At 45.3% G+C, this 22,920-nt stretch overlaps 2 protein-coding genes and 1 long non-coding RNA gene across 5 annotated transcripts in view; 2 read left to right on the plus strand and 1 right to left on the minus strand.

Moving 5' to 3' along the window:
* Positions 1–2,749, plus strand: part of PCSK6 (proprotein convertase subtilisin/kexin type 6) — a 134,387-nt gene extending 131,638 nt beyond the window's left edge. Inside the window, exons 20-21 of one of the 2 annotated variants that reach the window (XM_021680644.2) lie at positions 203–315; positions 1,262–2,749. In XM_021680644.2, the coding sequence (XP_021536319.2) occupies positions 203–315; positions 1,262–1,359 (211 nt within the window). In that variant the 3' untranslated portion in view covers positions 1,360–2,749. The remainder of the gene's footprint in view (positions 1–202; positions 316–1,261) is intronic. The other variant, XM_021680645.2, reaches the window with a different exon arrangement.
* A 6,151-nt stretch (positions 2,750–8,900) lies between these two features.
* On the minus strand, positions 8,901–11,184 carry LOC110572256. Its single transcript, XR_002479839.1, has 3 exons — positions 11,111–11,184; positions 9,338–9,490; positions 8,901–9,082 (listed from the first exon to the last, which is right to left on the minus strand). It is a non-coding gene; the product is annotated as an uncharacterized LOC110572256 (long non-coding RNA).
* Positions 11,185–11,381: 197 nt separating this feature from the next.
* Positions 11,382–22,920, plus strand: part of SNRPA1 (small nuclear ribonucleoprotein polypeptide A') — a 14,724-nt gene continuing 3,185 nt past the window's right edge. The window contains exons 1-8 of one of the 2 annotated variants that reach the window (XM_021680497.2): positions 11,382–11,536; positions 13,615–13,762; positions 16,123–16,201; positions 19,874–19,920; positions 20,215–20,317; positions 20,916–20,995; positions 21,405–21,480; positions 22,174–22,267. In XM_021680497.2, coding sequence (XP_021536172.1) covers positions 11,455–11,536; positions 13,615–13,762; positions 16,123–16,201; positions 19,874–19,920; positions 20,215–20,317; positions 20,916–20,995; positions 21,405–21,480; positions 22,174–22,267 — 709 coding nt within the window. In that variant the 5' untranslated portion in view covers positions 11,382–11,454. Of the gene's footprint in view, positions 11,537–13,180; positions 13,234–13,614; positions 13,763–16,122; positions 16,202–19,873; positions 19,921–20,214; positions 20,318–20,915; positions 20,996–21,404; positions 21,481–22,173; positions 22,268–22,920 lie in introns of those variants that run through there. The other variant, XM_021680498.1, reaches the window with a different exon arrangement.

Consider the following 22,920-nt stretch of genomic DNA (forward strand, 5'->3'; position numbering starts at 1 on the left):
CCGCGGGGGCCCCGCCGCCCCCCCCCCCCCCCCCCCCCCCCCCAGGGCAATAGTGCAGTCAGACAGGTGCAAGGATGTGCAGATGCTTGGCTGGGGTTTCACGCAGTTGCAGGGCGGGTGCTGCGCAGGAGGGTAGGGGGGCTGCGGGAGGGGTGCCTGGTCCCTTCCCCCAGCAGCAGCATGAACCTGTGTCCTCCCGCAGGTGTGACGAGAGCTGCCTGAGCTGCGAAGGCTCCAGCAGGAACTGCAGCAGGTGTAAGACGGGCTTCACGCTGCTGGGGAACACGTGCATCACCAACCACACGTGCAGCAACGGTGAGCGCCCGCGGGGCAGCGGGGGCACCTCAGTTAACCTCGGGGCTGCCCTTGCAGGAGCTCAGCTCCCTGGCGTTTGGTCAAAGAGAAAGGAAAAGGAGATGCAGGACAGCAGACCCTCTGAACGGGTGTGCGGGCCACTCCTCTGGGTGACCATCAGGGACGCCTCTCACCCTCCTTCTGTCCCATGGAGCCGTCACTGGCCCCGCCCCGGTCGAGCACAAACCCGGCGTGCCCTGCCGATCTCCACATGGCCTCCTTGCCTTGGTGTTTGGTCATTTCTTTGGTTTGCAGAATTGTGTGCTTTCCAAGGCTAGGAAGCACCCTCGCTAGGAAGGCACCTGCTCAGGTTATATATCCAGCCCGAGAAAGTGGGGCAGTCACAGGAGGGTCTCCCAGGTCCCATCACTGGCCAGGCAGCTTCAAAAGCCAGCAGCCAGCTGGGATGGGCTGGCCTCCCTCCCTCTTCCCCTTCCCTTCCCATTAGCCTTGACATTCCTCTCCCTCCTATCCCATCTGGTTTGGGGTGCTCCCAGGACGCAGGAGCAGCCTCCATGCCTGTCCCTCCTAGCCTCCCCCTACCCCCAGAGTCTTCCTACTAGTTTTCCCACCACCACAGTTACCTAGAAAGACAGGTGCACAGGAGCCCTGAGGCCCGACTGGTGCAGCACCCCCTCCACCCTCCACACTGCCTCGAGCCCCGGCCCCGTCTATCCCGGCATGAACCCCTGCGTGCTCGGTGCTCCCTCTGCCACACCAGACTTTGCGTGTCACGGGAAGGTGGTGAGGGCCACTCTGGCGCTGTCCCCACTTGCTCTGTGACCCCCGGTTCCGCGCCCCCGCCCGGTCCATCATGGGGGCCAGTGAAAAGGGGATGGTTGGAACCATCTTAACAGGCCCCAGAGTCTGACATGTCCCCCCTTTCTCTTTCCTGGTGGGACCCCAGCTGACGAGACGTTCTGTGAGATGGTGAAGTCCAACCGGCTCTGTGAACGGAAGCTGTTCATTCAGTTCTGCTGCCGCACGTGCCTCCTGGCGGGGTAGGGGCACCCGGCCGACCGCAGACGGCCGGGCCCCTCCTGTCCGTCCGTCCACCCGCCTCTTCTCCACACTGTCAGCCCGAGCCTGTCGCAGGGGCGCCCGGCACCCGACAGCTTTGTCTCCCCAGGAGCAAGGTCCTTCTGCGGCATCCCTGAGCACTCGGCCCAGATGGGTGGTGGGCCTCGAGGCGGTGTCGCTCAGACAGCGGTCGCCTCTCAAACTCTGCTTACCGGCTCCGTTCTTCTGGCAGACCCCCCAACGGGAACAACAGGAATGCCCGGAATCCACAGCTCCAGCTTCGGAGCAGCTTCTGGGACCGTAAGTTTACTGAATCTTCAAGACCAAAGCAGAAAGGCAAGATGCTTGGCTTCACACATCACTCTTCGCCCCGTGCTTTCGTGCAGCCTCAGTGAATCTCACCTGCCGGGCCCCGGGCCCCGGGCTCCCGGTGTGGGACGCCCGGCCCAGCGCGTACCTCCTCCCCCGCCGGCCACAGAGCACTCTGGGGGCGGTCTGGTCAGACTGTAAATAAGATAGACTTGGGGGTGTAAAATATATGACCACTGGGGAGGACGTCTGTTTCTCCACAGTCAGCTACTTCTGGAGCTGCAGCGAAGTCTTAGAATGTCCCATTCCACATCTGGACGGGAAGACCCTTGCTTTCTCCACCGCACTGTCCTGGAGGTGAGCCGAGCGCACCTTGTCACCGCGTTCTGTCGTGTCTCCAGGAGTCTCCTGGTCCGAATGATCACCTCGACCTGACGCAGAGCCTTCTGAGGAGGGTCCCCAGGAGGCATCCCGGGGGGCCAGCCACAAGGAGCCCCAGTGACTTAAGCAATTCCTCTTCCCCAAATGGAAACCCAGCCCAAGAGTCATTAATCCTATCGCTGCCCATTTCGTGGAATTGCTTTTGAAATATCCTTGGCCTCTGCTCGCTGGGAGACTTGTTCCTGAGGTGGATGCTCCTGTGTCTGTGTTCTATGAGCCTAACGACACGGTTGGATTGATTTCTGCCAAACCTGTGTAGGCATTTTATAAGCTACATGTTCTAATTTTTACCAATGTTAATTATTTTGACAAATATTTCATATATTTTCATTGAAATGCAGACCTGCTTGATCAGTTCCCTTCAGTATGGGAGTGACATTTGCCTTAAATTTTTTCGAGCTCGTTCTCCATTTTTGTCCCGCTCCCCTCTTTGACTGTAATGCATTTGCCTTGTCCCCTAGGAGCTGGGGGAACTCAGCTATTGTTTTTTGAATCCACAACTTCAAAAGAGAAATTCACAAAGCAAATACAATGTTAACCCTAAGTTAATAAAAGAGTTAACATCCCATGACAAAGAAGCCCGTATTTCTTTCCAAGGCACAATGATGAAATGATGAAACGTGGGGGTTGACCCATGTGTGAAATGGCTTTATTTATGGTTTTGGATCTCTTTGAGGTCATTAAGTGGAAGGTCTTCGGGCTTTAGCGAATGTCCGTGTAATGAAGTCACGGGAGAAATCCCAGAGTTCCAGGCTCAGGGTGTCCTTTGGTAACCGACCTTCTTCGGACCACAGAAGCCTGGTTGGGTGGTGGGGCTGGATATAGGGATGCCCGCCTCCTGTCAAGGGGGCGCCCCCCGCAGCCCAGACCACGTGCCTCTTCACCTATAGCTGCCAAGTGGGACTTAGTTAGGTCACAGCTTGTCTTTTGCACAGTGACCGAAATCCCTGTACCCACGGGTTTTTGTGCTGCATGGGATTTTTACCATGGCCTCTCTTTGAGCTCAGAAGCTTGTACTTGCTGAGAATCCAGCACATTTTTGGCGTTTATTTGCAGCCTTTATGGCTACAAATAAAGGAAATGCACCAATTAGAACTGACTTAGGGAAAAACAAAAGTGGGTGAGGGGCCCTGTTTTAGGACTCCAGGGTTGACTAGGAATTTCAGGAAGGGTGCAGCTGGGCCTTGGGACCCCTGGGGCCAGCATTAAATGTGACCTGGACCCTCATTGCCTGTAGTCTGTCCTCCTGGCCTCTCCAGTTAGGACAAATGACAAGACCACTGACATCTCCCAGGCAAAACTGGTACGGATCAAACTCCCTAGGTAAGCTTTCTGAATCTGCTTCTTGGCCCCAGTTATCCTGCTTCGTATCAGTATTCATCCAGCCCCACCAGCTGTGGCCACAGGGAGTTTGTATAGTAGAACGCGGCTGCAGGGAACTTTCCAGCAACCTCAGAGCCAGAAGAGGGGAGCACTGTGTAGCTCTCAGAAGGTGGGGGTTGGCCACACAACCTTGACAGCTACCCACCATGAGCACGACACCAGGAGCTGTCAACGTGAGGCAACGAAGGATTGAGTGAGTGTGTCCGGGAGACAGTAGCCAGGACTAGGGCAGAATATTGGTAAGGGTTCAACATCCCCCATGAGACCGACATGGAATCAAAACCAGCAATTGCTAAGTACCTCTGGTGCAAGGCACCATTTTAGCCCCCTGGAGCTCTTTAGCCACTGAGAGCTATGGTCTAACATGTTTGGGACTGAATCAGAAATAAATTCCTTTTATTCCCAAAGGACACCCGCCAAAGGACACCCGCCACTATAAGAAGCCAACCACGCAGCCTCAGAGTGCACGACCTTCATTGCAGTGGCGGGGCTGGCCGGTCCTGGGGCTGCTGAGGGTGGTGGCAAGCTGAGAAGCTGTTCACAAAGTCCTACGGACAAAACACCACCTTGTTAAAAAGGACCGACCATAGAAAATGCCTGATCACACATGGCCCAACCTTAAGGATATTTGGACTCAGTAAAGGCGGGCACATATTTATTGATTTTGCTTTATGGGATAAAGTCACGGGTCATCTCCCCTAAATCTGTTGTTTCGTAGACTGAGGCTCATAGAGGTAAAGTGACTTGCGTTGGGCCATACACTGGCAAGGTGGCTCCCTTCCTGTCTCTAGGGAGGGGGGCTGGCTCTCTATAGGAGGGGGGTTAATTCTGCAGTTGGCCAAATCCAGCCACGATGCATTTGTTTTAACCTAGCTTTATTTCCAGGAGATGATAGTCCTCTGACCTTGTCCCCAAATTCTTTGGCACCTCCCAGTGGTCCCCACAGGCTCATCTCCATCCCTCCCAGACCACTGCTGACTTGACACTTTGTAACTCTCGAAAGGGTTGGGGGAAGCTGCACTTTTTACAGAAGCTATACCTATAACGGAAAGGGGAAGAATTGAACTTTAAAGAAACCAGGAGGGCAACATGGCATAAAGGGAGCCAGCCGTAGGGCGCATTGGAGTCTGGGGAGACTGCCCTCCACTGCATTTGAATCACCATTAATATGGCTGAAGAGGGCTGTATGCTTGAATGCTTGAGGTATGCTGGGGCCCCTGGGAGCAGGTGAAGGGTGGAGGTCCAGATCAGAGGATAGAAAGGGAAGGAGGTGGAGAAGTGAAGAAGAAAGGACATTTTAATGAGAATAAACAGGATAATGGAAACCAAGGCCATTCTCCAGCATCTTAAGGTTCTGCCCATTAAGCTGGGAGGCATCTGGGTTCTGCCCACCCTAGCCTTCTCTACTGCTTTCTTTCCTTGAGCCCAGGCCTTATCCTTCCTGGCTCGTTGCCCAAGGCCTTTCCTGACACCCCAGGCTCTTTGGTTTGTCTGTGTACAGAACAGCACCCCTAGGTGATACAGCACTGAGCACCCACCAGAATCCTGGGTCCCGGGGTTCAGTTCCCACCACCCAAAGTTTCACTCTTCCCCGACACACACATACACAATGTACCAGCCACACTAGGAGTGATCAGATACTTCTTAGGCTCCCTGTTGAGCAAAGAGGAACCAAAGCGCTCAGAGCAGAGAACACTCTGTTGCCAAAAACAGTGGTTCTCAACCTGTTGGAGATTTCTGTGTCCTAGGGGATATTTGTCAATGTCTGGAGATATTTTTGGTTGTCACAACAGGACATCTAGTGAGCAGAAGCCAGGGATACTGTTAAACATCCTGCGGTGCACAGGATGACCCCACAATAAAGAATTATCTAGCCCCAAAATGTCAACAGTGCTGAGCTTGAGAAAACTTACCCAAAAGAAATGAAATTTAAAAAGGTAATCTCAACTTCATAGGGATGTCATACAATGAATAAAACCACCTATAGTTTATGTCCCTGTTCATGTACTGAAGCAAAGGAAATCCATACAACTTTCCTTTTTCAAAGTAAAGAAACCCCTTCTTTTAACCCAGAAAGAGAAGGGACAAGTAAAACTAGTTCTCTGGTCTAAGGACTCCACCTGGTGGCCCTCTCTGGAATTAAGTGTTCTGGATTATTTTGATTTCACTTTTTTATTTTGAGACAATCTCGAAGTAAAATTATAGAGAAGTTGCAAAGAGAGTACAAAGAAATGTTGTCCTGAACAATTTGAGAGTAAGTTACTGATATGATGCCCCATTACCTCCAAAATACTTTAGAGTGTTTTCCTATAAACAAGGACCTTCATATAGCCACCAGGATCAGGAAGTTAACACTGATGTATTATTACCATCTAATCCTCTGACTGCATTCAAGTTTTGTGAATTGTCCCAATAATGCCCTGAACAAAAGGATCTACTTTAGGTCACTCTTTGCATTTAGTCATTATGCCTTTTTTTTTTTTTTTAAGATTTTATTTATTTATTTATTTGAGAGAGAGAGCAAGAAACAGCATGAGAGGGGATAGGGTCAGAGGGAGAAGCAGACTCCCCGCCGAACAGGGAGCCCGATGCGGGACTCGATCCCGGGACTCCAGGATCATGACCTGAGCCGAAGGCAGTCGCTTAACCAACTGAGCCACCCAGGCGCCCCATTATGCCTTTTTAGTCTTCTTCAGTCTAGAACAATTCATCACTTCTCTGACTTTCATGACCTTGAACGTTTTATTTGTTTAATTTAAAAAAAAATTTATTTATTTGACAGAGAGAGACACAACGAGAGAGGGAACACAAGCAGGGGGAGTGGGAGAGGGAGAAGCAGACTTCCTGCTGAACAGGGAGCCCGATGCGGGGCTCGATCCTAGGACCCCAGGATCATGACCTGAGCCGAAGGCAGACACTTAATGAGTGAGCCACCCAGGTGCCCCAACCTTAAACCTTTTAAAGACTACAGGCCAGTTATTTGTAGGCTGTCCCTCAGTTTGCATATATCTGAGGTTTCCTCACATTTCCATTCAGATCATGCATCTTGGACAGGAATCTCCCAGAATTGATGCTGTATCCTTCTAATCACATTCTAGTAAGTGAATCATGATTTTGATTTGTTCCATTATTGGTGATATTAACACTGATCACTTGATTAGGGTTCTCCCCCCACCCCTCCACCTGCTCAAGGATATCTGTTTTTAGCATTGTCCACAACATCTTGCTGAAGATCCCAGCCAAAGAAACAAGGCAAAAAATAAAGAACTAGTATAAGAATTGGAAAGAAAGAAATAAAACTGTCATTATTCTCAGCATGGTTATGTACATAGAAAACCCAAAAGAATGGTTATGAACTATTAGAATTCTAAGAAGTGAATTTGGCAAGACTGCTGCATACAATGCTAGTATTAATTGTATTTCAACTAGAAATTGTTGAAATTGTATTTCAACTATACTTCAATGTAGCAGAAACTAATAATTAGAACATAGGATTTTTTTTTAGCTTTTGATGCTTTTTTAGATTTTGATGTTTACAACAGTAGCAAAAACTATCATATACCTAGAATGGGTCTAGTGAAAGATGTATAAGACCTCTATACAAAAAACTATAAAACACCAAAGAAATTAAATACAGTCTAAATAAATATAAGGTTACACCATGTTCATGGATTGGAATACTCAATATTATAAACACATGGATTCTCCAAACTTATCTACAAATCCAGTACAATATAAATCAAAGCATGTGTTCTTTCTTAGATGCAAAATGGACCTAAGATTTATACTCAAAGGCAAAGAACAAGAATAACCAAGACAATCTTGAAAAAAAACTGTGAGCCCTTTTTTAAGGCTAATGTCAAGTTTGTTTTTTTTTAATTTTTTTAAAGATTTTATTTATTTGACAGAGAGAGACACAGCGAGAGAGGGAACACAAGCAGGGAGAGTGGGAGGAGGAGAAGCAGGCTTCCCGCGGAGCGGGGAGCCCAATGCGGGGCTCTATCCCAGGACCCTGGGATCATGACCTGAGCCGAAGGCAGACGCTTAACGACTGAACCATCCAGGTGCCCCTAACGTCAAGTTTTTAAATGACATTATGATATTATGCAAGAATAGGCAACTAAACCCATGGAACAGAATAGCTAGTCCAGAAGCAGAGCTTCACATATTTGGACACTTATTTTATGAAAAAGGTGGCACTGCAGAGCAGTGGAGAAAGGATGGTCTTTTCCATAAATGATAAACTGGGTCAAATGAATATCCATATGGGGAAAAAATATATTCTTAATCCCTACCTCAGACCATACACAAAAATCTATTCCAGACAGATTGCAAATCTAAATGTGAAAGGTAAAGTAACAAAACTTTTATTTTTTTAATTTTTTTTTAAGATTTTTTATTTTTTATTTGATAGAGAGAGATAGCGAGAGCAGGAACACAAGCAGGGGGAGTGGGAGAGGGAGAGGTAGGCTTCCCACCAAGCAGGGAGCCCAATGCGGGGCTCGATCCCAGGACTCTGGGATCATGACCCGAGCTGAAGGCAGACACCTAACGACTGAGCCACCCAGGTGCCCCAAAACAACAAAACTTTTAGAAGAAAATATTCATGATTTGGGGGTGGGCAAATTTCTTAAAAGGACTTAAAAGAGCAGTAACCACATAGAGAAAGGTTCATAAATTACACTATATTAAAATTAAGACCTTCTGTTCACCAAAAGACACCATTATGAGGATGAAAAGGCAATCCACAGAGAGAGGGAACATATTCACTATACATATCTCACAAGAACTCATATCCAAAAAATATAAAAATCTACAAATCAGTAAAAAAAGAACAGCCCAATAGAAAAATGTGCAAAATACCTAAACAGACATTTCACAAAAGCAATGATCCAATGGACAATAAAGATATTTTTTAAAGTTCTCAACTGTGTTAGTACTTAGGAAAATACAATTAAAGCCACAGTGCAATACCACTACTGACCCAACAGAATGGCTAAAATTAAAAAGACAAACAATACCAAACGTTAATCAGGAATGTAAATTGGTACAACCACTTTGCAAAACTAGTAGAACCTACTTAAGCTGAATGTAAGTTAACCCTATGACCCAGCAATTCCATTTCCATGTATATATTAGCATATGTGTTCACTTAAAGATATGTATTATAATGATAATAGGTGCACCACTTATAATAGCTCAAACTGGAAATTACCCAAATGTTCATCAACAGCAGAATGGATAAACTGGAATATTCACACAACGAAATACTATATAACAATGATCGTAGGTTAACTACATCTGTACACAAATACAATGTTAAGCAAGAGACACATAAGGTACAATTTTATCTGCATGAATATAAAATTAAGCAAAACCAATCTATGCAAGATGTTACTATTGGGGCAAGCACGTGACTGAAAGGACAAGAAGGGGGCTTCTAGAATGTGGCAATGTCCTGTTCTTGACCCAGATGTCAGTTACTTGGGTGTGCTTGGGTTGCATTCTGCTGTAGGGACTATATCATAATTCAATAAAAAGTTCAAAAAGAATCGATTCCAGGGGGACTGTAGAGCTGCGTGTGAAAAGAAAAATGATTAAGCCGCTAGTAGACAGCAACAACAAAATGTTTGGGGGCACACAACCCTCTAACCAGAAAGGAAAAGATGAATTGAATTACATAAAAATTAGAAACTTCTAGTCATCAAACAATACCAAGAGTGGAAAGGCCGATAAGCAGAAAAACTTTTCCTGTCCCAGACCTACATGACCACAGTGAAATCGCCGCCCTGCCCAAAGAGGACAAAAGACAGTCAATAGGTAGGGCTACCTGAGCTAAGTTCTTCCTCTGATGACTCCTCTTGAATTAGACCATGTGAAAGCTTGTTCCCCTTGCAAAATGAGTGAGGAGGCCACCTTCATAGCCCTTTGATTTGAATTGCAGTCCAGATTGACTTGGTGATTTGGGGGATAGGATGTTATCCTAAACAGAACAAAATGGATTACAATTTGTGTTTCGCAGCATTGGTGACTTGTACGAGGACAAGTCTGTGAATTCTTTTGTATTTAAGCAGTTTTAACCAAAAAAAAAAAAAAAGTGCAAAGGCAAGCCACAGAGTGTGCTCACATCCAGAATATATAAAGCAATCCCATAAGTCAATAAGAAAAAGGCAGACAATCCAGTAGGGGGAAAAAAAAATGGACCAGAGACTTGAATGAGCACTTGGCAAAAGATACCCAAATAGACAACATACAAGAGAAGGTCCTCAACCTCATTACTTATTAGAGAAAAGCTAATCAAAACAATAGTGCAATACCACTACACAGCCACCAGAATGTCCACAATTATTTTTTATATGATTATTATTATCATTAATTGAGAGAGAAAGAGAGAGAGTGCACGCACGTGCACATGCAGGAGCAGAGGGAGAGAGAGATAATCCCAAGCTGGCTCCATGCAGAGCCCACTACCTGGAGATCATGACCTGAGCAGAAATCAAAGAGTCCCATGCTTAACTGACTGAGCCACCCAGGCTCCCCTGAATCACCACAATTATACTGACAATACCAATGAGGCTGAGGTTGAAAGCATGGAAACCCTTACGCACAGCTACAGTATGTATATTATTTCAGCCTCTTGGCCTGTTAGGCATTTTTACCATACCCTATGTCCCAGAAGTTCTACTTCTGGAGAAACTCAGGCACGTGTGCATTGGCTCCATGACAAGAAAGTGCATAGCAGCATTATTTAGAATAGCCCCAAAAGGAAACAATCCTAATGTCCATTAACAGCAGAATGGCTAAGTTATGGTATAAGATATACAACGGAATTCTATACAGCCGCGAAAGTAAACAAACCATTGCTGCACGCAAACAGGATGGTTCCAGTCATAATACAAAACCAAAGAAACCGGGCAGGCAAGCACACTGCATGATGCTATTTGTATCAAAGCAAGCAAAAGTTGGGGAGCCTGGGTGGCTCCGTCGGCTAAGGGTCCGCCTTCCACTGGGGTCCTGATTCCAGGGTCCTGGGATCCAGCCCATGTTGGGCTTCCTACTCGGCAGGAGTCGGCTTCTCCCTCCCTCTCTGCCCCTAACCCCACCCCCCTTGTGCTTTCTCGCTCTCAAATAAATAAGTAAAATCTTAAAACAAAAACAAAAACAAAAACAAGCAAAACTAATCTATGGTGTTCGATTCCTGGTTGCCTTGGGAAGGGAGGGAGGCTTTCAGAAAAGTGTTCATTTTCTGGACCGGGAGGCAGCAACGCAGGTGTTCTCACTCTGTAGCTATTAGTCACGTTGCAAATTCCTGGTCTGCGCACTTTTCTGTATATCATGCTTCCATTAAATATTTAAATGTCTGGAGATCATTGGCCTAACAGAAAACTGAACCTGGCGCAGAGCCGGGTCTGGCGCGCGGGGCGGTAGGACGATCCCAGTGAAGTGGCCCTGTCATTGACCTTGCCCTGGTTCTCACGTGGTAGCCCGGGGGACCAAAGCACCCGCCCGGAATGAGAACCTGAAGTCCTGGACCCTTCACTGGATCCCACGGGTGCCCGCCCCTCCTGGGTGGAGTGAGGACAGACACCGCGTCTCCTCCCACCTCAAGCTGCAACGATGCATGGAGATAGTTCCACTCGGGTGCCTTCACATTTTGCTTAACTTGCGGACACAAACATCTGGAATCAGGGGCCCTCCTCCAGATACGCCCCAAGGAAGATCCCAGAGCCTGAGACAAGCTCAGCGCTCGCCCGAACCTCCGAAGAGAACGAGGTCGGGGGCGTGGCTCTTCGATTGCTTCGGCCTGGATGTGGAGCTGCACGCGCATGCGCCGGCTGCGATTGGTGTTGCCTGGCGGCGGGGCGCGGGGGACGCCGGGAAGTCTGGCAGGCGGGAGGCGGCGGGAACAGCCGGCGGGCCGTGGCACCGGCAGCGGGAGGCGGCAGGATGGTGAAACTGACGGCAGAGTTGATCGAGCAGGCGGCTCAGTACACCAACGCCGTGCGGGACCGCGAGCTGGACCTCCGGGGTAAGTCTAGGGGCTGGGCGGGCCTCCGCGCGCAGCCCGGTGGTTCGCACCCCGCCGCGTGCGCGGAAGGCCGGCGCTTGGCCAGCAGGCCTGCATTGTGGGCGCCAAGCCGGGCGGTGCCAGCACCGCCCGGGGCTGAGTCTTGCCGTTGCTGCCCCAAAACCATCCCTAGGCCCTTCTGAGGCTTCAGTTACCCCCGCTTGTGCTCACTCGCCCAGCCGATTGATTGATCGCTTCCTGATCCGCACCCGTGGGCCTCAGCTAGGCCTCGCTTGGCGTATTTCGCAGACTGAACTGTTTGAGAGCTGGGAAAATGTTAATAGCTGTAATCCTAGTGCTCAGCGGCTCGTTGGTTCTCAGTAAATACGTTGAACTGTTAATGTGGGAGTATAGATAGGATACGTGTTAATTACCTATAATTTGCGAGGGAGGAAATGAAGTCTGAGAACAAAAGCGATTGTTTCCGCAAGATTTCTTTGTTATTAGCGTCAGTTGTCTTATTATATGTCCCTTTTATCAAAACATTTTAGGGGCATCTGGGTGGTTCAGTCGTTTAAGCGTCTGCCTTCCGCCTAGGTCGTAATCCCGGGGTCTTGGGATTGAGCCCCAAATCGGGCTCCCTTCTCAGCGGGGAGTCTGCTCCTCGCGCTTTCTCCGTGCCGCTCCCCCTGCTTGTGCGCGCACTCTCTCTCTCTCTCAAATAAATCTTTAAAAAAAATTTTTTTAAGGAGGCTTGCACTACGAGTGCCCTGTGTAAGGTGGTGGAAGCTTTGAACTATTCAAATTCATGTAGCCGTTTAAACCTTAGGCTTGCGGAGAAATTGGGAATGCAGCTGTCTAATCAGCATTTCAAGGAAATGACTTTAGGAAGGATGTGAAGAGCAATTTCTCTGGGAATAAGACGATACAATTTAGGCCTGAGATTTGGCTCCGCAGGGACAACATCGGCTGAGGTGCAGCACTACTTCGGGCTCTGCTTTCGGTTTGGATTCCTTGCTGACAAAGCCCAGTGCTTTTATTTTATTTATTTATTTATTTTTAGAATTTCTTTCTTTCTTTCTTTTTAGATTTTATTTATTTATTTGACAGAGAGAGCGAGAGCAGGAACACAAGCAGGGGGAGTGGGAGAGGGAGAAGCAGGCTTCCCGCCAAGCAGGGAGCCCGATTTGGGGCTCGATCCCAGGACCCTGGGGCCATGACCTGAGCCGAAGGCAGACGCTTAACGACTGAGTGCCACCCAGGCGCCCCAAGCCCAGTGCTTTTATTTTGTTGAAATTAAGTTTAGAGAAAAGTTCAATTCCAGAAGTAACTGACCACTTTCGCTCTCGGCACAGATTGATCTTTGCTGTCTCTGAAGTGCATTGAGTGTTGAGGATACTTGTTTTGGTGTAACCCTTGCAGCCCTGAATTATGTACTTTAACCATGGCTTGGGTTCATTTCTTTCTTCTGCTAGCACCTAGAACAGTAGTTAGGCCCATTTTAACAAATCCGTGAGTATTTGAGTGAATTGTTCACAGGGTGGTTTATTATTGTGTATAAACCATTGACCTTGAAGTCTGAATTGGATCTGGGGGAGGTGTAGAGGATATCCTGATAAGTTCTATGAATCTGGCCTGTGGGAATGCAAAATAGGTTAAGAACTGTCTTACACGATGTATGAACAAGACTTGGACACTGACAATAAGCAGCTTACAATGTAAATTCTCATGCTATTTAACTATTTCTGGGGCTTTGGTTAGAACAGTGTGAGGGACCCTGTAAATACTCTTGCAAATGTTAGCTACCCATATTACTATTACTAAGTGTCCTCATTACCATAGCCCTTGCCCTTGTTGTCTTGACCATCTTCATGTCCACTCCCTAGACTGTAAGCTTCGTGGCAGCTAGGACATGTGACTCTTGTTCCTCATGTTGTGTACCAGTTACTTGCACAGTGTCTGGCACAGTGTAGGTGTTAGGTAAACACTTTCTGAATAAATGGAAGCTTTGAATCAAATTACTATGAAGTACTGCTACGGTTTTAATGCACCTTTTGACCATATTAATACTTGTGTATTTTTTTTCTTCTATTTTACAGGGTATAAAATTCCTGTCATTGAAAATCTAGGTGCTACCTTAGACCAGTTTGATGCTATTGATTTTTCTGACAATGAAATCAGGAAACTGGATGGTTTTCCTTTGTTGAGAAGACTGAAAACATTATTAGTGAATAACAATAGAATATGGTAAGTGTCTGTTAGTGGAAAGTAATTTTTTTCCCCTAGAGGAATGTTGCAGTGTTCCCTGATGAAGCCATAGTACTTAACTGCCAGTTGAGCCTACATATTTCTTCAAATGAGAAACAAGCTGCACTTTTCCCATATAGGTCCAGAGATTAACTTGGTATTGGTCTCATTTTATTTGCATCTGTTCAGAAATACTTATATATTCATGGTAATAGATATTTAAATTACAAACATGTTGTTTTGTACATATTTTGGCTTCTAAAACAATAATTGTAATTATCAGAGGGATTATATTAAATAGATAGGTAAAGTTCAACAATTAGTTATATGTATGTATGTGTGCATGTGTATATATGTTTGAAGATTTATTTATTTATCTGAGAGAGAGAGAGAGAGAGAGAGAAAGTGCGTACCTGAACATGAGAGCAGGGGGAGGGACAAAGGGAGAGGGAGAAAAATCCTCCAGCAAACTCCCCGCTGAGTGTGAAGCCCCATGCGGGGCTCTATTCCTGAGATCATGACCTGAGCCAAAATCAAGAGTCAGACGCGTAACTGACTGAGCCACCCAGGTGCCCCCAACAATTATATTTTTGACTGAGTGTCTCTACCTCATATCCTCTGCCCTTTGTTTTTCTTTACAACTGATTTTTAGAATATTACTTACTGAAATTGAGGGTTTTCTTTAACCCTTTTTCATCACCTCTGAGTAAATCTTATCAAAAAAAGTTATTGAAGGGGCGCCTGGGTGGCTCAGTCGTTGAGTGTCTGCCTTCGGCTCAGGTCGTGATCCCAGGGTCCCGGGATCGAGCCCCACAACGGGCTCCCTGCTCAGCGGGAAGCCTGCTTCTCCCTCTCCCTACTCCCCCTGCTTGTGTTTCCTCTCTCGCTATGTCTGTCTCTGTCAAATAAATAAAAAATAAAATCTTAAAAAAAAAAAAAAGTTATTGAAGGTCTGTAGACAGTGTCTTTAGTACTAGGTAGTGGCTTGCTTTTTTTCTTTTTTCTTTTTTTTTTAAGATTTTATTTATTTGTTTGACAGAGAGAGAGGGAACACAAGCAGGGGGAGTGGGAGAGGGAGAAGCAGGCTTCCCGAGGAGCAGGGAGTCCGATGCGGGGCTCGATTCCGGGACCCTGGGATCATGACCCGAGCCGAAGGCAGCCACTTAAGCAACTGAGCCATCCGGATGCCTCGGTAGGGGCTTGCTTTTTAATTTTTTTTAATTTTTACTTTTAAAAGATATGTTTGTTTATTTTAGAGAGAGAGAGCGTGCACTCAGATGCAAGTGGGGGGAGGGCAGAGGGAGAGAGAGAATCTTTTTTTTTTTTTTTAAAGATTTTATTTATTTATTTGAGACAGAGAGAATGAGAGACAGAGAGCATGAGAAGGAGGAGGGTCAGAGGGAGAAGCAGACTCCCTGCCGAGCAGGGAGCCCGATGCGGGACTCGATCCTGGGACTCCAGGATCATGACCTGAGCCGAAGGCAGTTGCTCAACCAACTGAGCCACCCAGGCGCCCGAGAGAGAATCTTTTTAGAATTCCTGCTTTTTGAGGGCAGGGATTTTTTTTTTTTTTTTAAGATTTTTTATTTTTTATTTGAGAGAGAGGGAGAGCACAAGCAGAGGGAGCGGCAGGTAGAGGGAGAGGGAGAAGCAGGCTCCCCACTCAGCGGGGAGCCCGATGCGGGGCTCGATCCCAGGACACTGGAATCATGACCCGGGCCGAAGGCAGCCTCTTAACCAACTGAGCCACCCAGGCGCCCCGGAGAGAGAGAATCTTAAGCAGACTCCTCGCTGAGTAGGGAACCTGACTTCAGGGCTCTATCCCAGGACCCTGAGATCCCAACCTGCCCAAAATCAGGAGTCAGATGCTCAACTGACTGAGCCACCCAGGCGACCCAGTGACTTGCGTTTTTAAAGTAGGTGTATTTGTCATGAGTTACCCATTCCCTTGTAGTGTGGTTGTTTGTCGTGCACCTGAGCTGTGAATGCAGAATCACTTGTATTTCTGTGCTACCCGCACAAGAGTCATGAAGTAAGCTAAGTAGTTGGTTCTACACAGTTGCTTCTGCACGTAGCTTTCACTAGACAAAATGGTAATGGAAAGAACCCCAGGCAATCCTCAGGAGGCCTGTGTTCTAAAATCATCCCACTTCTGCCACTAACTAACCCTGTGACCCTCGATACGGTTTCTTCTTCGTGCTTCATTTTCCCCTCTGTCAGTTAGGGTGTTGGAAGAAAGATCTCTAAAGTTCTTCCACCTTTGGAGTCTGAAATCTTCTGTACAAGGACTTAGATAAAATTGTTAGCTTACCTACTTTTCACTTTTATGAAGTCTTTTCTTTTTTCTTCCCCCATTTTAGCCGTATAGGTGAGGGGCTCGATCAGGCTCTACCCTGTCTGACAGAACTCATTCTCACCAACAACAGTCTTGTGGAACTGGTAAGTCAGATGGGGGGTGCGGGGAATGCATTTGGGGAGAGGAATTAAAGGTGCTACATGCCTCTTACAGACAGTTTAGAAAACCCAGAGAAGGATCTCTTCATCCTTTGTCTTTTTCGTAATTCAGGATCTGGGCTTCTTTCAGTTAAATAGCCTTTTCCACTCTGTAGCTCATCTTTTGACAGTCTGAGGGTGTCTTGATAGAAAAGTTCCTAATTTAAGCGTAGTCCAATTTATCAGTCTTTTGTTGTGTTGCTAGTATTTTTGATGGCCTGTCAGGCTTCCACTACAGAAAGAGTTGTTTTCTGTAAACATAAGTTGTTTTCTAGAATTGCAGTGTCCCATATGGTAGCCACAAGCAGCTACTCTGAATCGCGATGTACTAAGAACTGTAAAATACGTATCCGGTTTCAAAGACTTAGTATCCCCAAAAATGTAAGCTATCAATTTTTTATATTGAAATGATAATATTTTGGATAATAGGTTAAATAATATACTACTAAAATAAGTTACACTTGTATTTTTCTTTTAATTGGCTACTAGAAAACATTCAGTTACATATGTAACATGTTAAATTTTGTTGGACAGTTACATCCTGGAAACTTTTTACTCTTCACATTGAGATCAGTGATCCACTTGGAATTGGTTTTCCTGTGAGCTAAGGGGCAAGTTTTATTTTTCTATTTGGGTGTAATTATGGTGGCCTATTTCTTCTAATGCTTTTTAAGTTTCTGCTCTGTATGTATAATTTTTAACAGAATTGAGCTCATAGTATACATTGTTTTGTAACCTAAATTTTTCACTTAAACATTGGATGTGTAAGTCTGTATTATGTAACTTGATTTTGTGTTATTATGACCTTACCTCCCTTCCCTGTTTCCATGATTGTTTCTTTCCTGGTGGACTGGGTCCAGAGCTTCCTTCAGATTCTCAAAGGAGTACTTGACTCCAGAAGTAAGAAAGCACTGGTCTGAGGCCCTGTCTTTTCTAAAATATATGAGGTATTCAACCCAAAATGCACATTCATAGGAAATGTGTGGCATGATAGAAGCTGTTTCTATTTTTTTTTTAAAGATTTTATTTATTTATTTGAGAGAGAGAATGGTGAGAAGAGAGCACGTGCAGGGGGGACAGGGAGAATCAGGCTCCCTGCTGAGCAGGGAGCCGGACATGGGGTTTGAACCCAGGACCCTGGGATCATGGCCTGAGCCACTCAGGTGCCCAGAGCTGTTTGTATTTTTGTGTATGTTGTAATTATATTTAAAATTGTCTGTAAAGATGAAGGCTGAGTTTGTGCTATCAGTTACTGAAGTAGGTGTATTAAAATCTCACATGGTAGTAGATCTGACAGTCTCCCTAGAGTTCTGTCCATTTTAGTTTTATGTATTTTGCAATTCTCTTAGTTGATATACAAGATTTTAAATTGTTAATACCTTCCTGATGAACTAACCTTATAACTGTGCCGTGCCCCTCTTTCTCTCTTTTAGTGCTGTTTTACCTTGTCTATTTTATCTGCTATAATATGCCAAAACAGGCTTTCTTTTAGTTAGTATTTGTATGATCATTTTTTTCCATCCAAAATTTACTTCCAGCTTTTCTGTACCTTATATTTTAGATTAAAACAGCATACGATAAGGTTTGTTTTGTTAAATACAGTGTGAAGTCGTTTTTTTAAATGAAGTATTTGGTCTGTTTACATTTAATTTAATTACTGGTGTATTTGAGTTTGTCTTTTTTTCTGGAGGTTATTATTGATCCACCCATTCTGCATTTCTTTTTCTCTCCTTTACTGTGTTCATTCTCTCTTTCTCTCTCTGTCATTTTTTTTCCTACAAATAGTGTAGGAATTACTTACTCCTATTGTTAGCATTCTGGGAATTAAAAATTGATATTAAAGTTTCAACTTAACCAATACCTTTAGTTTCTTAAACAATAGTGACTTTAAAAAAAAAAAAACATTTCATACCTCCCAACATATTTATTTATTCTAAGGAACCCATCAAGGCATCATCATTATATTTTACAGTTTGTGTGTGTCTGCGTGTGAGTTTAACAAAAGTTGCCTTTCATTCCTTTTTGTTTTGGTTTTTTTGCAGCTTTATTGAAGTATGGGTGATGAATAAAAATTGTATGTATTTAAGGTATACAATGTGATTTTTGTTAGATGTATACATTGTGAAGTGATTGCTGTTACCAGACTAACATACTGATCACCTCACATATTTACTTTTTTGCTTGTATGGTAAGAATACTTGAGATCTATTCTCAGCAACTTTCAAGTATACAGTCGTATATTATTATTAACTACAGTCGCCATGTTGTACATTAGATGTCCAGAACTTACTCATCTTATAACTGAAAGTTTGTACTCTTTGATCAATAGCTCATTTTCCCTTTCCCCCCACCCCTCAGCCTCCGGTAACCACCAGTCAACTCTCTGTTGCTGTGAGTTGGTCTTTTTTTTAGATTCCACATACAAGTGAGATCATGCGATGTTTGTCTTTGTCCCTTTTTAGGTCCTCCCGTGTAGTTCTTTGAGTGGTGCTATGCAGGTAGCGTGCTCTAGAGCTCCCTCTGATGGGTGTTAGTGAAGCGTTTAAAAATGGCAGCTGCTTTTCTGAACTCCTGGCTCTGTTCCCCTCTTGCTTTTATCGGTACTTTTTCCTCATTGTCCCTCTTGCCCCTGTCCGGCTCAATTTCAGTCTGGTCCTAGCAGTTTCTCCTCCTTGTAGGGCGTTGTCCTGGAAAGGATACCATTTGTGGTTAGTATTAAGAGTGAGCGCCCAAATTGCCGGGCCCCTCGGGCCTTGCCCCAGCCTTGCTGCTCTCCTTCCTGGCATGTGCCCATCTGCTGGTGGCTGCTCTCACTGCCTCTTGGTCATTTCGGAGCACTCGGTTTGTCCCGTGCATCTCCGCTTTCCCTCTGCTGCGGCCTGTGCACACACTGGGCCCGTGCGCCTCGCACTGCCCTCACAGTGCTCTGTCCCTGCGTCTTCCTGTTCCAGGCTTCCTGCCACAGTGCCTTTTCCTCTCCGTTAGTTGTAGCTGTTGACCACAGGTTTTGCTTTTGCTGTCCTTGTACTGTATTTTATGGGATGCTTTGGGAAGATTCAAAAACTAACCTGCCCTTGTCCCATAATTGGGTCCTTTTTTTTTTGAACTATACTCCTTGTCCTTGACGCTGAGGCAGTTTGAGGGAGGCTGGAATAAAGGTGCCTGCCCGCAAGACGATGCGCCGCCTGCGCTGCCACGAGGCGCGTACAGGTATTAGTGGGGGGACCATGTTACCCCAGGCTCCAGTTGGAGGTTCCCAGTGTGAAGAACTTGGTCTGAAGTTGCAGAAACGTTGACATCTCTTTTCTAAATCAGTGGTTTAAATTCTAGCCCTTTGGAGGTTGCTACAGGAAATTAAAAAATGTTTGTCTCTTCTGCTATTGAGACAGAAACTGTTAGGACTAAGATTGTAAGTTTAAGAAGCTCAAATCTACTTGCCGGTTTAGTCAGTAGGAATTTATTACGCATCTGTGCTGTGCTAGTATTGTGCTAGATGCTCGGGCCGTACAAAACTAAAAGATAAGATAGGAGTCCTTGCTCCAAAGGCATCTGCCGTTTCAGAGTCTCAAAAGAGCCTGTGGTTTCCGTGTTCTTAACCTGTGGCCATTTCTTTTACAGGGTGATCTGGACCCTCTGGCATCTCTCAAATCACTGACTTACCTAAGGTATGGAAACGATTTGTGGTGGTGACAGTGAAGTCCCTTATCATAACACCATTACCAGCCTTGCTCTTAAAGCAATCAGTGAGTAAGAAGGACCTTTTAAAAACAAGGAGTGAAAATATTTCCTTTAGGTCCAGTGCTCTATTAAAGCTTCCGTAATGTTAACTTAATAACACCGAAATGTGCAAAAATGTGAACTTTTCCTTAGTTTATGGACTCATCTGGTGCTATTAAAATGGACCTCTTGTATGCTGCGCTATGAACAAGGTTGGCATTATGTTACTCCTTTTCTTGTAGTGTTCTGAGAAATCCTGTAACAAATAAGAAGCATTACAGACTGTACGTAATTTATAAAGTTCCGCAAGTCAGAGTACTGGATTTCCAGAAGGTGAAACTAAAAGTAAGTATTGTTCTTCTGGTTGTAAGTCATTATAGTTTCGTGTGTTTTATTTTATACTTTTGTTACTGATTTTTTTCAATTGCCAATGAGTTTTACTATTGGTTTATAATAAAAACGTGGCAAAGAAAATGTTAAATCATGTATTTTGCATAGCAGAGTTTATAGTAGGACTTGGGGCTAACGCTGTCTTGGCTGGTACTGCTGGCTGTTCAGGCAGCCTGCGATCAGCCACCGGGAGCACTGTCAGCAACAGACTGTTTAGATACATTCCCCACGGGGAGCTAATATAATCCATTTTTCAGCAGCTTTAATTGTCAGGGTGATTTTCCCTTTACTGGGAGTGTTTTTGTTTTCTTTTTCTTTTTAAACCTTCTTAGTTCCTCCAGAGCCCCTCCTTAAAACTAGGAGGGGGAACTTTCTTCGGGGCGCCTCACCAGAGAAGGCAAGGCCTTTGTCTCCTTTTACTTGAAATTGGCTTTTGGTATTTTTACCAGCCCACAGTATTTCAGGAGAGTTTTCTTCCGTGTTTTCTGAGGAATGCATCTAAATGCATGTGGTATTCCTATTTCCATTAACTCTGTGTGTGGTGTTGCTGTAGGAGCGTCAGGAAGCAGAGAAAATGTTCAAGGGCAAACGGGGTGCACAGCTTGCAAAGGATATTGCCAGGAGAAGCAAAACGTAAGATACGGATATCCAACTTCACTCCACTTCACCTTCAGAAACACTATCTGTCTGGCTTTTTGCCTCCTACAGAATTAAAACACCTGTGCCTAATAACAGTATTGAATTTGTGTGATGATAGCCCATGACCAACAATGGTCCACACATCACATGAGATTTCTACCAGGTTAGCAAATCCTTCCGTGTTTAGTCTTACCTGCAACATTGTATGCTTCCTGCTTTTTGTCTAGAGGAAGATGAGAACCGGGTGGTGTTTCTGAAGGAGAGAGTTTCTTGTATCAGTTTGTTAACAAAGATAAGATACTACACTGGTTGAATTACTTTCAAAAGCTTTTTTGAAAGTAAAAGAGAAGCAACTTCCATTGGTCCGGGTTTAACAGTTGCGTTCTTCCCTCCCCCTCCCAAGTTTCAACCCAGGTGCTGGTTTGCCAACTGACAAAAAGAAAGGTGGGCCGTCTCCAGGGGATGTAGAAGCAATCAAGGTAATAACGTGTTAGGACTCTTGGACTGGAGAGAGTTGCCATGGGTTTAGGACATGAAATATGTAATAGACCAAGTTCTAAACATTGTAGTCCCCGCCCCCTCCCCCCCCCCCCCCCCCCCCCCCCCCCGCCCTAGCAACAGTTAGATTCCTGCCTATATTCTGTGTAAGAAAGAAGTAGCATAAAGTTATTGCTTGACTTTGACTTGAGTTACTTACATGAACCAGTCAAAGCAGAGGCAGTTCTAGTTCTTTCTCATTTTCCCAGGGTATGTTTTATTTTGAACAGTTAGTTACCTTAGTATGTTGTCTCAGTGTTTGCCTTAGTTTTTATTTTCAAAGATTGCTGTCTGCAAGATCTGCTTGATGATCAGTGGGAAATCCTAATTTCATAATAATTGCTTCCTAAATTACCCAGTAACATAGTTCCAAATAGGTGCTTGAATTCACTAAAATTTTAGGACATTTGCAGTGATTGTTGGCTGTCTTGTAAGCGGGTCCACACCCTTTTACCAGTTTTGGGAATTTATGATTCGGCTTTGGGTTGATTTCAACGTGACAATAAAATTCTTGCGCCAACACAACAATTTAATATTCCAGCTCCCAAAGTTGCTGTGGACTTCTGTAGGGTTTTCTGGGTGATTGATCGTTAGATGCAATTAATGGTCTGTCTCCGTTGTTTTCTGTCCTCCAGAATGCTATAGCAAATGCATCCACCCTGGCTGAAGTGGAGCGGCTGAAGGGCTTGCTGCAGTCTGGCCAGATACCTGGCAGGGAGCGCAGACCAGGTCAGGACACCGTGTTCTTGTCTGCGGGCTGCCCAGTTAATGTGTACTTGAAGTGATTCCAGAACAGTTCAGATGCCATGACCCAGGAATGTTAGCCTCTGACGGATGTGAAATCCCTTTATATGATCTTTAAGGATAAGTTATTTGATGGAGAATATTCTGGCATAGGACCCTGAGGGTTTTTTTATGTAAAAGTTGAAGCGTACATTATTCCCTAGCCATGCAGTGTAACCAAACACCAGAGGGAACCGTGTGGACTTTTACCCGTGTGTGTGTGTGTGTTAGATACCTTAGTAGTTGGTTAGAAATACATCCATTTCCTCATCTTTAAATTTAAGATAACATACAGTACCAACCTCAAAGGGTGTTTGGGAGGATAAGTAAGAGTTCATAGGTAGCACTTAGCACAGGGTCTGACATGAGCATACATTTTTGCTAAGTGTTGGCTATTCTAATTTTTTTTTTTTTTAAAGATTTTATTTATTTATTTATTTGACAGAGAGAGACACAGTGAGAGAGGAAACACAAGTGAGGGAGAGGGAGAAGCAGGCCTCCCACGGAGCAGGGAGCCCGATGGGGGCTCGATCCCAGGACCCTGGGATCGTGACCTGAGCCAAAGGCAGACGCTTAACGACTGAGCCACCCAGGCGCCC

The sequence above is a fragment of the Neomonachus schauinslandi genome, chromosome 9 (assembly GCF_002201575.2).
Source record: "Neomonachus schauinslandi chromosome 9, ASM220157v2, whole genome shotgun sequence".
Lineage (NCBI taxonomy): Eukaryota > Metazoa > Chordata > Mammalia > Carnivora > Phocidae > Neomonachus > Neomonachus schauinslandi.